A 15,300-nucleotide genomic window follows, 5' to 3' on the forward strand; every position below is an offset into this window, starting at 1 on the left:
TTTCAATTATTTTTAGATAATTCAGTGATCCTCGCTATAACGCGGTTCACTTTTCGCGGTCTCGCTGCTTCGCGGATTTGCATCATGCATTGTGTTCTGCATTCTGATTGGCTAAACAGTCTCTCCGTGTCTTCTCTACCTGTGTGTCAATAACGTTATGGATTAATATGTACACGAACGTAAAACCGCTTGCCAAATAGAAGTTTGGTGTGAGCTGCGGGACACGCCGGTGAGAGCGGCGCGTGTGAGCTGCGGGACACGCCGGTGAGAGCGGCGCGTGTGAGCGGCACATGTGAGCTGCGGGACACGCCGGTGAGAGCGGCGCGCGTGAGAGCGGCGCGCGTGAGAGGCCGGTGAGAGCGCCGCGCTTGAGCTTCAATGTTTTATGGAGTATTTCATTGTATAATAACTGTAAAAAAATAAAGGTTTCTACTTTGCGGATTTCGCCTATTGCGGGTTCGTTTTGGAACGTAAACCCCGCGATAAACGAGGGTTCACTGTACTGTAGACATACACACAAGGCTACTGCAGTGAGCATAAAGAAAGAGACAAGCTTGCACACTTTTGTAATGATACAGTGTTTCAATCTGACTGAATTGACTTTGTTCGTATATGTGTGTTAGCGTGTTTACACCCATGAAGAGCTCATATCCATCAGAACCACAACTTCCAGTTTTTTAAGAAACTGCTGCAGAAGTAGTCCTTCTTTTGGCTAATAAAGTGAGAATCAACAGACGGGGAATATGAACAGGGGCCCTCGTGCGCCTTAGGAAATGTGGCACACATAGGCAATTACCTTCCTTGCATCGTACAGCTAGAGGCCTTCCAGCTGATCCGGGCGGACCAACAGAGTGATCTCTTGGGGGTAAAATCACGTTAAAATCACGTGACTGGGCTCGTGAGACCACGTCATGGTTCACCTGATTCCCACGTACAGACAGAGGCAGACGCTCTCCAGACCTGTAGTGAGGACTTCTAAGAAGTGGACCAATGAGGCAGTGGAGGAGCTACGTGCGTGTTTGGACATTACAGACGGGGAGGTTTTCAGAGCTGCCACAGACAGTTTGGAGTACACGGACACTGTGACATCATACATTCGATTCTGTGAGGACAGCATTATACCAACACACACCGAAGTCACTTTCAATAATGACAAACCCTGGTTAATACCAAAAACTGAGGCAGTTAAGGCAGCAGAAGGAGGCAGCGCACAGGGCCGGTGATAGAGAGCGCCACAAATATGCAAAGTATGGATTCAGCGGGGAGGTGTAGAGAGCTAGATCTCAGTGGGAGAGAGGCGGGATGTTGTCAGAGAACTGCTGCGCGTCTGAAGCAGCAGTTCCTCCCGTCTCTGTGAGGAGTGGGCTCCGGCTTCTCCCCAACTACAAACCCAGAGCCCCCCATGGTACAGATGACCGGAAACTGGCAGAGCAACTAGGCTCCTTTTACTGTAGATTTGATGTGACCACCCCCCTGCCCCACTGTGGCCACCTTTGCCAACCCAACCACGCCGCAGCTGCCTCTCATTCCCTAATCATTCCAGGATGACCTATGTATGATCCCTCGGTTCATTCTGTCTTAAATAGATTGTTGACTATTCACAAGAGACACTCAAGCTCTGCATTTATATCTGATCTTCTGCCTTTGTATTTTAAATATGATTCAGCATTAGTCCCTGAGCTTGTTCTCTGTCTGATGTTCTGTTCAGAGATTTTCCCATTTTTGGATGATATTTTAGTTATAGTGTAGTATATGGTGGGACATAACCTGTAGTATCTGGTGAGACATACCCGGTAGAATATGGCGGGACGTACCCTGTAGTATCTGGTGAGACATACCCTGTAATATCTGGTGGAACATACCCGGTAATATACGGTGTGGCTGAGGGTGCTGGGCTGCCGTCTGTACTCCATGGATGGGTGTCGGGCGTGCTCCATTGGGTGCAGTGGTCAGTGGTGAGATCGGGTCAGAAGGTCCAGCCTCTTCTATGCTAGGGTTCTGAGGGCACAAGGACACTCAGCCATGGCTCCGGAGCTTCTGAGGAGCAGAGGGAGATTAACCATAGCTGAGTAACTCTTTCACTGAACATGTCACTTTTCTGCTTTGTCACCTGCGTATCTCTGTTGATATGTTATGCCTAGAATGTTTCTTTATAGTATTAAGTTTATCTATCTTTATTAAGACAAGGATGTGGCACTACCAGGCCAGATTACAGGTCAAATCTGTGGAGAGGCGGGCCAGAGTTCTGTCTAGTTGAGTTGATATACCTAAGTTGATTTGCCCAAGTGCTCTATGCATGCGCTAAAACAGAAACGTGTTGTTTGTTTTTACCATTGAGTTTAGCTACCCCAGCACAGTTAACTAAACTGATAATGAATATTTGCTCTAAAATAGACCCCTTTCCTGTTATAATTTAGTCTAGCTAACCTTATGTTTTAACAGGAACAATAAAAGTGAGTTATCTTTACATATTTGGATAGGGAAATCTGACAAATCAAATTAAGTTACCTGTAATATAATTTTCATTTGCTAAAAACATTGCAGAGGTAAAGGATCATACATAATTTACCAGGGGTTAGATCTGCCATTTGAATGGTTATTACAATTTAAATCAAATGTGTCTGTATTACTCTATTACTGATGGAGAATAATTTGATATTTTGAGTCCAACAGACTACAACTGAATCTTCTTCTACAATTATCAAGAATAAACTGTGAGATTTGGGAATGCATTAGAAATGTAACTGTCACAGGAGCAGGTTTCTGTAGATTGTCTCTAACTGACACTCAAAGTGTTTATTCTCATGTCAGAATCAGAACCAGAATCAGAAAAGGATTATTGCCATTGTTGGCCTCCGAGAAAACCGCTGTTGAGATTTTGGGCGTTACAAAAATACATACATTTTTTTGTGAATAGAATTCAATAACATAGGAACTTCCTTTGGTGATTTTGTGCAATATAAAACAATGAACAATGATAAAACAACCTATATAAGTCTAAAAGAAACACAATTTAAATCTGCTATAGGATAAAAAATCAAAATAGGCTTACTATGTACACAAATTCAGAGTTGAATTTACATATGTAGTGCAGAAGGTGAACAGTGCAGTGAGTGATTAAACTATGGTTAAAGTGACAGTGTTTAGGAAGTGTTCATGAGTCCAACGGCAGAGGGAAAAAAAACTGTTCTTGTGGCGGAAGGTTCTGGTCCAGATGGACTGTAGCCTCCTGCCTGAGGGAAGCGGCTCAAATAGTCCGTGTCCAGGGTTAGAAGGGTCGGTGATCCGACCTGTTAGTCCCAGAGCCCTGGAGGCGTACAGGTTCTGCAGATAGTCCAAGTGTCTGAGAGATTCTATCCCAGCCGCATGCATTGCCTCCGAACCGTCAGGAAGTCAGTGATCTACCTACAGGTGGCGTCAGGCACATTGAGCTGGGAAAGCTTGTCCTGGAGCAGAGCAAGAAGTCCACAAACAGGATCCTGGCGTAGGTTCCCGGGGAGTCCAGATAATACAGGATGAAGTGGAGTGCCGGGTTGATGGCCTCTGTAGGTGAACTGCAGGGGGTCCAGCAGGGGGGAGGTGAACAACTTGAGGTGGACTTCACGACTACAGACGTCAGCGCCTCAGGCTTGTAGTCATAAGGTCCAGTGATCCAAGGCTTCTTAGGGACAGGGACAATTATGTTCGACTTGAAGCAGGCGGGGACATGGCATGACTCCAGGGAGGTGTTAAAAATGCCAGTGAAGATGGGGGCCAGCTCATCTTAAGGTGGCAGGAGTGACACTGTATGGCCCAGCAGCTTTTTGGGGGTTGGATTTCCAAAATAGTCTGCTTACACCCTTTACAAATGTTAACATATTTTCAAATAGTATTAAATCATTTTGATGATTTCAAATCATTTTATGAAACACGTTGTTTATATTTTAGATTATCTGCAAATAAAATGTTAAGTTCAAGCAGGGGTAGAGTGAAAATGAGGCATGCCAAGATAGAACAAGTAGAACACTTTCAACGTTTTATACAGGCTCCTTGATAGAATCTGTGCTTACAGCATGGAAAAAGCTAATGGAAACGAATAAACTGAACAAAGATATTTAAACCGGTTGACTTGTGACCAAAGTTTCAAGCCAAACTGCACCGACCTGAGATTTAAGATCTGGATTATAAAAGGCATAGGAATTTGTTACCAGATTTTAAAAGACAATGTTGATAGAATCCTTTGGCTTGGAGAAACAGAACTTTTATAGGTATTTTACACATAACAAATAAAACAAAGCAACCGTTATAATGCTGTGACTTTGAGGGGCTGAGCCTCGACCACCGGTGAGCGGAGCAATGTGCGAGGTGAGAGAGGGAGAGAAGAAAGAGTTCGCCATCAAAGTTTCTATGAGTTCAACGTTTGAAATAGCAGTTTGTTTGCCTCCCTAGCAGTGTGAGATAAAAGTAAGTTGTGTTTTCATCCATCTATCTTCTTCCGCTTATCCGGGTCGCAGGGGGCAGCATTCTAAGCAGGGACTCCCAGACTTCCCCCTCCCCAGACACTACCTCGAACTCCTCTGGTGGGATCCCGAGGTGTTCCCGGGCCAGCCGAGAGACATAGTCCCTCCAGCGTGTCTTGGGTCTTCCCCTGGGCCTTTTCCCGGTGGGACATGCCCGAAACACCTCCCCAGGGAGGCGCCCAAGAGGCATCCGAAACGGATGCCTGAGCAACCTCAGCTGGAGGAGCAGCTGCTCTACTCCGAGCCGTGTGACTGAGCTCCTCACCCTATCTCTAAGGAAGCGCCCAGCCACCCGGCGGTGGAAACTAATTTCGACCGCTTGTATCCACGATCTTGTCCTTTCAGTTACTACCCAAAGCTCATGACCATAGGTGAGGGTAGGAACGCAGATTGACCGGTAAATCGAGAGCTTTGCCTTTCGCCTCAACTCCTTCTTCACCGCAACAGTCCGATGCAGCGAACGCATCACAACAGACACCGATCTGCCTGTCAATCTCACGTTCCATCCTTCCCTCACTCGTGAACAAGACCCCGAGGTACTTGAACTCCTCCACTTGGGAAAAGGACTCCCCACCCACATGGAGAGGGCAAGCCACCTTTTTTCGGTTGAGGAGAATCGCCTCGGATTTGAGGTGCTAATTCTCATTCGGGACTCTCGCCCATGGATTTATTATATTATCTGCATAAGGCATGCCCCGTCTGCCCGCGATCCAAATTGAGTAGTTGTTCCTGTTGAATCCGGTGACGCCACTTCCGGTGAGTGTATCGTGTTTTCAGAGTTGTTTGTTTGCTACTTTCTATCGTTAATCCACAAATTATATACACTATTTTAGCCTCATAAACATAACCGTGAAAGTGTGATTACTCCAAAAACACTCCAGAGCCCCAAACAGTAACTTTGTTCAGTATTTTGTGGATTAGAACCCCCCTTGCTCTCTAGCCTCAGCCTGAGCTAGCCTAGCCTAGCTTAGCCGCTAGCGTTATGGCTGAATCTTCCTCTGCCTTTACCTGCTCAAGTGGTCATATGTCGAATCAGAACCCTGGCTCTGATGACAGGTGCGTTAAGTGCAGTGTAGTGGTAGCTTTGGAGGCCAGGGTTATGGAGTTTGAAGCGCGGATCCGCTGTTTGGAGGAGCTCAAGTCTAGCTATACCAGGTAGTAGCTTCAAGTGTATCGAACCGCGTAACAGGGCGCAGCATTAGCATTAGCAATACTAGTGAGGCTAAGACTAGCCCCTCAGCGCCTCCCGTGCAGCCGGAACTTAGACCAGGAACAGAATGGGGACCAATTTGTGACAATTCGAAGGGAACGATGCACTAAAAGCCGATCTGTAGTGCACCATGAGTTTCCCGTCTACAATAGGTTTTCTCCCCTCAGCGATCAGACCTCAGTTCAAATAAATAATAGAGACAATATTCACATGTCATGTGATCCTGCTGAGAACAGCTTTAGTAGCTTTAGTCCCAGGGTAAGTGACCAATTTGTCGACTTGATTCTCTGAAGTCTGCCCTTGATGTTGCAGCTCTGTTAAAACTGAAGGTCATTAGACCAAAACGCGCCTCCCCATGGTACAACGAAGAACTGCGTTCAAATAAACAAAGAGTTAGAAATTTAGAAAGACCATTTCGTCGCTCCTACATGGAAAAATTCCTAAAAGCATGGAAAAGCTGCTGTAAGGCCCAAACCAGATACTGTTCAAATCTAATAGAAGTCAACAAAAGTAACAATAGATTTCTTTTCAGCACTGTAGCCAGGATAACAAACTGTCACAACGCAGTAGAGCCCTCACTCCCAGCTATTCTCAGCTCTGAATGATTTCCTTCTATTATCCTATCCTATCCTTTTTAACAATACAATGAAAATAATCAAAGATAAATTGGATGAAATTACTCCCACTATTAGCCCGAACAAGCCCAAGCTGTAGAACTAGTGTCCCATATAAATCCATCACTAAATATAGAAAGGTTAACAGCTGTTGATAACTTCAGCCATTCTGTCCTCAAAACTTGTGTCCTAGACCCAATTCCAACCTGACTCCTTAAAGACATTCTCGCCCTAATTATAGACTCTATTCTTAATATAATAGATACTTCACTAGAAAGTGGTTATGTTCCACAGTCCTTCAAACATGAAGTCATTAAACCGCTTTTGAAAAAGCCTAAACTAGATCCTGACCTATTGGTAAACTACAGACCTATTTCAAATCTTCCCTTTGACTCTAAAATCCTTGAAAAAGTTGTAGTTAAACAGCTCTTTCGCCATCGACGGGAAAATAACTTAAGTTTTCCAGTCAGGGTTCAGAGCCCACCACAGCACTGAAACTGCGCTAGTCAAAGTCACAAATTATTTGTTATTAGCTGCTGACCATGGACTGGTCTCAATCCTGGTTCTGTGTGAACCTCAGCGCAGCGTTTGACACCATCGACCACAACATTCTACTGAAGAGGTTAGAATGTGATGTAGGTGTCAGAGGCCCCGCCCCCTGATGGTTTAAATCCTATTTATCTGATAGGTACCGATTTGTTAATGTAAACCAGAGCTCCTCACCTTGTTCTAAAGTAACTTACGGTGTACCACAGGGGTCAGTACTCTGTCCAATTCTGTTTACTCTTCATATGCTGCCATTAGGTCACATTATCAGAAAGCATGGCATTAACTTCCACTGCTATGCAGATGACATGCGAGGGGTAACTAGAGTGTATGGTTAGATCAGATCGCTGATGTACAAAGGGACCTGACCATGCAAAGCTCTAAAAGTCAAGACTAGAATTTTAAACTGTATCCGGTAGGAGACCGGCAGCCAGTGAAGGGCTTTGAGAATGGGTGAAATGTGGGCCCTTCTATTTGTGCGAGTCAAGATCCTCGCTGCAGAGTTCTGAACCAGCTGCAGACGAGAGAGTTCCTTCTTGTTTAGACAGGAAAACAAACTGTTACAATAGTCTAAACGTGAGGAGACAAAAGCATGGATTATGAGTTCCAGATCATTTTGAAACACCATTTTCCTGAGTTTAGAGAGTTTCCTCAACTGAAAGAAACAGTTTCTAGTCAACAGCTTGGAGTGGTGCTCTAAAGATATATCTTTGTCAAAGATAACCCCCAAGTTTCTAAGACTTGGTTTAGCAGTCTGGTCTAGATCATCCAAGTACTGGTTTATCCCTGGAATGGCATCATCAGGGGCAATAATCAAAGTTTCTGTTTTGTCTGCATTTAGCTGCAAAGAGTTTTTACCCAGCCATTGTTTTATTTGCACTAAACAACTGACCAAGGAGTTCAGCTTTTGGATCTCAGAAGGCTTAAAAGAGCAATATAGCTGAATATCGTCAAGCTCTTTAATGATCATTCCCAGGGGGATTATATAAAGCAAAAATAAGACGGGACCCAAAACGGAGCCCTGAGGAACTCCACACAACTGAGTGTACAGGACTGTTAGTCCTGAACACTCGCAATACTGGCCTAACCATGTGAAATTCCGTCATATGTGCAATTACTGTTGTGATTCATGTGCAATTACTGTGAAATTCATGTGCAATCTATGTGCTGTCGTGACACATATTCATGTGCAATTACTGTCGTGATCACATGCAATGGTATTTATGTATTTATTTATTTGTCTATGGGAGTTTTTGTTTATAAGAGATCTTCTACTGAAAGTGTTTTTCAGACTTCCTATAAGCGATGTGATCAGTTCTTTTCTTCTGTATCTACCTCTGGATCTACCTGCGTTGCACCAATGAAATTTCCCCATGTGGGACAATAAAGGATTATCTTATCTTATCTTATCTTAACAGATCAGCTGAATCAGACATTATTTGGTTTGCATCGACACTAAAACTCCGACCGGATAAATATGAGAAAAAACAATGAAGAACTGACCCTGATAGTCCAATCAGGTCCCTCAGTCTGTTTAACAGGTTATGATGGTCGACAGTGTCAAAGGCTGCAGACAGATACAGCAGAACTAAAACAGTGCATTTTCCAGAATCAGCAGACATCATAATGTCACTGGACACTTTAAGCAATGTGGTTTCCGTAGAATGATGTTTTGTTTGCCTCCCCAGTCTAGCAGTGTGTGCGTGATAAAAGTAAGTTGTGTTTGCATCCATCCATCCATCCTTCTTCTTCCGCTTACAATTGTTCAGAGCCCACCTTCTATAGGATCTTGGACATGAAAGGGAGCTTTGAAATAGGTCTGAAACTTTTTGAGTCTATTGGGTCCAAGTTTGTCTTTTTGAGTAATGGCTCTACTATTGCATGCAGGGAAGGGCATCAGATGTACAAGAGGAGGGTTTCATCTTGGTCACCAGAGCTGAGATGCTCCATAGAGTGACAGGCTTAAAAGAAGACCAATTTTGAGAAACAGGCTCCACAGAAACAGGGTTATCACACAAAAGGGGTGGGATTTGATCTTTGATCATCTTAATCTTATCGGTGAAGAACCTGAGGAATTCATTGCTGTCAGCTTTGCAGGAAACAGGAGTAACTGCAGCTGTAGGACATACAATAGACTTGATAGTGTCAAACAACACTTTGGGGTTTTTCTTGTTAGATGTAATTAGCTGGTGGAAGTAATCAGATCTGGAAATTTCCATAATTTCATTGTAAGACAATACAAGATCTCTGAGGTGTGACCTATGGACCTCAAGATTGGAGGTTTTCCACAGTTTTCCGACATAGTCTCTTTAGATTTAGGATACCTTCATTAATCCAAGGACAAGCTTTTTTTCTGTGTTGACAAGGTATATTTTACAAGTGCCAGCTGATCTAAAATTGATAAACAGTGGCTGCTAAAGGAATTAATTAAGCTGTCCATATCAAAACAATAAATAAACAAGTGAGGATCAAACATAGTAGAAAATTGGTCAGCTGTATTTGCAGTGATAATGCACCTCTGAGACCTGATGTTTGAGGGCACAGGCTCAGGAGAAAAGTTCAATTCAAATAAAACACAGCTATGATCACTCATCTGGACATCCTCCACACAGAGGTTAACAACTCTCAGGAATGAAAAAATCAAGTCTAAAGTGTGTCCCTTTTGGTGAGTGGGACCAGAGACATGCTGTTCAAAATTAAATGTTTCATCCATCCATCCATCCATCCATCTTCTGCCGCTTTATCCGGGGCCGGGTCGCGGGGGCAGCAGTCTGAGCAGGGACTCCCAGACTTCCTTCTCCCCAGACACTTCCTCTAACTCCTCCGGGGGGATCCCGAGGCGTTCCCAGGCCAGCCGAGAGACATAGTCTCTCCAGCGTGTCCTGGGTCTTCCCCGGGGCCTCTTCCCGGTGGGACATGCCTGAAACACCTCCCGAGGGAGGCGCCCAGGAGGCATCCGGAACAGATGCCCGAGCCACCTCAGCTGGCTCCTCTCAACGTGGAGGAGCAGCGGCTCTACTCCGAGCTCCCCCCGTGTGGCCGAGCTCCTCACCTTATCTCTAAGGGAGCGCCCAGCCACACGGCGGAGGAAACTCATTTCGACCGCTTGTATCCGCGATCTTGTTCTTTCGGTCACTACCCAAAGCTCATGACCATAGGTGAGGGTAGGAACGTAGACCGACCGGTAAATAGAGAGCTTTGCCTTTCGGCTCAGCTCCCTCTTTACCACAACGGTCCGATGCAGCGACTGCATCACTGCAGCCGCTGCACCGATCCGCCTGTCGATCTCACGCTCCATCCTTCCCTCACTCGTGAACAAGACCCCGAGATACTTGAACTCCTCCACTTGGGGCAAGGACACCCCACCCACCTGGAGAGGGCAAGCCACCTTTTTCCGGTCGAGAACCATGGCCTCGGATTTGGAGGTGCTGATTCTCATCCCAGCCGCTTCACACTCGGCTGCAAACCGTCCCAGTGCATGTTGCAGGTCCGGGTTTGATGGAGCCATCAGGACAACATCGTCTGCAAACAGCAGAGATGAGATCCTGTGGTCCCCAAACCGGACCCCCTCCAACCCCTGACTGCGCCTAGAAATTCTGTCCATAAAAATTATGAACAGAACCGGTGACACAGGGCAGCCCTGGCGGAGTCCAACATGCACTGGGAACAGGTCTGACTTACTGCCGGCAATGCGAACACAGCTCCTGCTCCGGTCATACAGGGACCGGACAGCCCTGAGCAAAGGGCCCCGGACCCCGTACTCCCGGAGCACCCCCCAAAGGACACCCCGAGGGACACGGTCGAAAGCCTTCTCCAGATCCACAAAGCACATGTGGACTGGTTGGGCAAACTCCCATGAACCCTCGAGCACCCGATGGAGGGTATAGAGCTGGTCCAGTGTTCCACGACCGGGACGAAAACCACTCTGCTCCTCCTGAATCCGAGGTTCGACTATCGGTCGGATTCTCCTCTCCAGTACCTTGGAATAGACCTTACCCGGGAGGCTGAGGAGTGTGATCCCTCTGTAGTTGGAACACACCCTCCGGTCCCCCTTCTTAAATAGAGGGACCACCACCCCGGTCTGCCAGTCCAGAGGCACGGTCCCCGAACGCCACGCGATGTTGCAGAGACGTGTCAACCAAGACAGTCCTACAACATCCAGATACTTTAGGTACTCAGGGCGGATCTCATCCACCCCCGGAGCCCTGCCACCGAGGAGTTTGCGAACAACCTCAGTGACTTCAGCTTGGGTGATGGATGAGCCAGCCTCCGAGTCCCCGGTCTCTACTTCCTCTTCGGAAGACGTGACTGAGGGATTAAGGAGATCCTCAAAGTATTCCTTCCACCGTCCGACGACATCCCCAGTCGAGGTCAGCAGGCCTCCACCCGCACCGTAAACGGTGTTTGTGAGACACTGCTTCCCCTTCCTGAGGCGCCGGACGGTTTGCCAGAATTTCTTTGGTGCCGACCGATAGTCCTCCTCCATGGCCTCCCCGAACTCCTCCCAGGCCCGGGTTTTTGCCTCTGCGACAGCACGAGCCGCGGCTCGCTTGGCCTGCCGATACCCGCCGAAATGTTTCAGTCAAAGTTAAAAGCTCCTTTGCAGGGCATGATGAGCCGTCAACCCAAATGTTGAAATTCCCAAGAATTAAAACATTTTCCAGCTTTATAATAGAAGATAAAAAGTCACTAAAGTCCTTTGAAAAGACAGCAGCAGGACCAGGGGAGCGGTAGACTTAAACACAGTAAAATTAACTTGAAGAACCAACCTTGATCATCTGTGATTCAAAAGAAGTGAAAGTTTCCGCGTTTATGACTTTGTATGTGTAACTGTTCTGGAACACAACCGCAAGTCCTCCTCAGAGCAGCCAGCAGGGCAAAGTTCATTTAAATGAATAAACTCTCCCTCTCGCCATGTCTCAGTAAGAAACATGAAATCAAGGTTTTGTCTCGTAAAAAGTTCATAGGTGGACAAACAAGGGGGTCGGAAAGGCTTGTTTGTTCCCGTCCCATGTATCAAAAAGCGACTCCATTGACTCTTTGATGCGGAAAAGTGAGCCACGGTCGTAAACCCGTACAGCAGAAACACAACAGACTATTGTCTGGGCTGATAAGACTGCATAAGTTTTAACAATCATCACTAATAAGCGAGTCGAGCAGTGGCGTGGCCAAACACAGGCGTCATCTTGGCCAAGTACTTCCTGTCTTCCAAATAGGACCTTAAGCAATTTAGAAATCTGGAGGGTAACACATCGAGGCAGCATGAACTCAGACTGGTGATGATCTCCTGGACAGTTTTGCCAGTTACATGTGCAAAGTGAGTTAGTTCTAAGTGTCTAGGTGGTTTTAGGGTTATTTTTTGCATTGTGGGATTTATAGCATTTTTAAGATAAGATATGCCTTTTTTTTCCACACATGGGGAAAAATTGCCTTGAACTTTGTCATTAAAGAATAATGCAAACTCATTACACTTGGATGTGGAAATTAGTTCTAACGTTAGCTGAGCTGGAGGTTAATCTGTTTACTGTGGCAAACAGGACACGCGAGTTATTACTGCAGCTTCCAATCATTTCAGAAAAATATCTTTCTACATAAAATGAGGTTGTACATGTACAACTTCTCTCTGTAATTCTCTTTTTCAACCTGGAACTTTTGACTTGCGCCGTTTCCGTTCTCTCTTTTCTGTGCCCGAATCATCATTTCTCCATGGCGCCTTCTGCCCATGTTTTATTTTTATTTTAGCCTTCATAGGGGCAATGGCATCCAGAACATTCAAAACAGTAACAGAGTTCAACAAATCATTTACATTAGAACATGAGACATTTTCAAAGTTTATCATTTCCGTAAACAGTGCACTTGTGCCATCATTTATGTCTCTCCTCCAAGCAACTGCAGGACCAGCCGGTGGTTTGGGAAAAACAGAGAAGACGAGAAGAGATGATCAGACCGAATGGCATCGACCACATTGACATTTGAAATATCAACCCCCTTTGTAATTATGAGATCGAGAGTGTGCCCTCTGCTGTGGGTTGGGCCTCTCAAATGCTGAGTAAGACTGAAAATGTCAAGGACAGCATCAAACTTTTAGCGTTTCTGTCACAAATATTATCAACATGCCCAATGAAAACACCTGTAATGACCAAACCATCAAAGTCTGTGCATACAATTGAAAGCATCTGCGTAAAATCATCAATAAAACTTGCAGTGCTGGGGAGGCTTGTATAAAATAATGTCTTCATGGAAAAATGATAAATTATTCATATTTTATTAGTTGGGGACTGTGCATGTTACTGAACACAACACACAAACACAGATTGTAGCCATAGGCTCATTTCCATCTGTGTCCCACATTCACTCTCACAAACACACTCGGACATTGGAGGTAAAGTGGAGAAGTGTCTTGTCCAAGGACACAACAACAGTATACATTACCACTACCTGAGACACCCCCATGCTTACTTAGCTTCCAAGATCTGACAAGATGAGGCATTGACAAGTCTGTCAGGCAAACTACTTGGTACAGCATGGCATCAAATATTCAGTTACAGTTTTTTTTATTGCAAAACAAAAGCATCTATTCTTACCACGAGATATGTCCTGAACTATTACTTGGAGTCCCCTGCTTGTTTCATGGAGATAGATAATGCCATACTGTGGAACATTCCAGTCGAAGCAACCCTTTACAAGAAAAGCTACATGGCTTTAATAATACTGACATTATTTTTTACTTGACAGATCAAATACAGCCTATTCAAGTTTGAATAACACACAATTCTTTATTCCAATTGTAACTGTAATTATATTTTCCTGAAGTCGTTCTTGAGTACATTTTGTATACTTTTCTCACCTCTGCTGAAGGCCAGAAGGTCAGTGTTGTTTTATTCCAATCTGGCACCAAAAATGTGTGAATTAGAATTTATGGATTAAGATTAAATCCAGCTGCTCTTTCTTTTGAGGGACTGGTAGTCCTTTAGGGTCCTAGAGGGTCCTGGATGGGTTTGTAGGGTCCTGTAGGGGTCCTAGAGGGCCCTGTAGGGTTTTGAGGGGTCCTGGAAGGGTCTGTAGGGCCCTGTAGGGTCCTGTAGGGTCCTGTAAGGTCTTGAGGATCCTGGAGTGGTCTGTAAGGTCCTGCAGGGTCTTGAGGGGTCCTGAAGGGATATGTAGGGTCCTGTAGGGACTTGAAGTGTCCTGGAGACCAGCGGTGGACCCGGCTCAGTCCAGCCTGGTCCAGCCCTTATTCGATCGTCCGTTCGATCTTGGAGGTGACAAATATCAGAGCAGGTTTGGAGAGCCCTGTAAGATCCAGATTCATGGTACACGCTGGCTTTAGCCAAGTTTAGTTCTTGGTCCTGGTCCAGGTTTAGTCCGGTTGTAGTCTTAGTGGCAGAGTGGTGGACAGTGAAGGCTTTGTGCTGTTGTTTAGCACTGTACCAGTCAAACTCTGTCTCAGCATCACCCCTCCCTCTCCCTCTCCCTCCCTCCCCCATGTGCCCATACAAACCATTGTGGTGGATAGAACAGTTACTCTCTTACAGTTACTTTAAGATTAGCACTTGCACTTTAGGAGTTTCACCATACTTTTTATTTCTGCCAATAACTAATATTATTTCGAAGCAACTGTAATCTTACTTGAGTTTTTTTATTTTATGTTATAATAATTGTTCTCATAAAAATTGACAGCCAATAGAAAATAAACAAAACATTCACGTTCCAATTGGATTCAAGTATAACACAAATTAAAACAGGTATTTGTAAGAATAAAAACAAAAACAAGAAAAAAAACATATAGACAAACAATTTCCCATGCACAGGTCCCAAGAAACTTGAGAAAATATTTAGCTTTCCATAAAACCAGATTAAAACCTTTATATATGTGTCTATATATCTATTTGTGAATTTATGTTCTCTGACATTGACAACAAAACGCATTCTGATTCTGAACGCTTCCCACTGTTTGAAAAACACTGTCCACACCAGAAGTGAAACATACATCAGATATCCAGAAATCACAAAGTTTGACTGTGCTTTTATACTTCATTTTCAAATATGTACTTTTTAACCTTTATACTTTACTATTTTGAAGTAACATTATTTTATTCTTACTTGTGTGTAATTTGCATAGTGTTTGTGAATATAATTTAACATGACATGTGAGTGGTAAAATGATTTTGTGAATTTCTTGAATTACTTCCTAATGTTTTTTATTGGAAAAATGGAAGGGATTAGGTTCACCTTCTCTTTGTTCCCAATAGCTGACCCTGCTGCTGTTCCTGGGTGTTATGTAGCGTTGGAACAGTTTGAGCCTATAGCCCTCAGTGAACTGGCAAAGATAGATTGCCTACTTTCCAAACTTCTTAAAGAAGTCTTTGATGCAGTTAGTCCAGTTGATTAACTATGATTAATGCATCACTTTAGTCTGGCTGTGTTCCCT

At 44.8% G+C, this 15,300-nt stretch overlaps 1 protein-coding gene across 3 annotated transcripts in view; it reads right to left on the reverse strand.

Annotated features, from left to right (window-relative positions):
- slc44a1b (solute carrier family 44 member 1b) overlaps positions 1-13,897 on the reverse strand; it is a 57,379-nt gene extending 43,482 nt beyond the window's left edge. Inside the window, exons 1-2 of one of the 3 annotated variants that reach the window (XM_072459617.1) lie at positions 13,717-13,897; positions 1,863-2,037 (exon numbers count right to left, since the gene is read on the reverse strand). In XM_072459617.1, the coding sequence (XP_072315718.1) occupies positions 1,863-1,937 (75 nt within the window). In that variant the 5' untranslated portion in view covers positions 1,938-2,037; positions 13,717-13,897. The remainder of the gene's footprint in view (positions 1-1,862; positions 2,038-13,716) is intronic. The other 2 variants (XM_072459618.1, XM_072459620.1) reach the window with 2 other exon arrangements.
- Positions 13,898-15,300: the final 1,403 nt, after the last annotated feature.

The sequence above is a fragment of the Eucyclogobius newberryi genome, unplaced genomic scaffold (genome assembly GCF_026437365.1).
Source record: "Eucyclogobius newberryi isolate DKJ021-1_F unplaced genomic scaffold, fEucNew1.0.hap1 SCAF_24, whole genome shotgun sequence".
Taxonomy (NCBI): domain Eukaryota; kingdom Metazoa; phylum Chordata; class Actinopteri; order Gobiiformes; family Gobiidae; genus Eucyclogobius; species Eucyclogobius newberryi.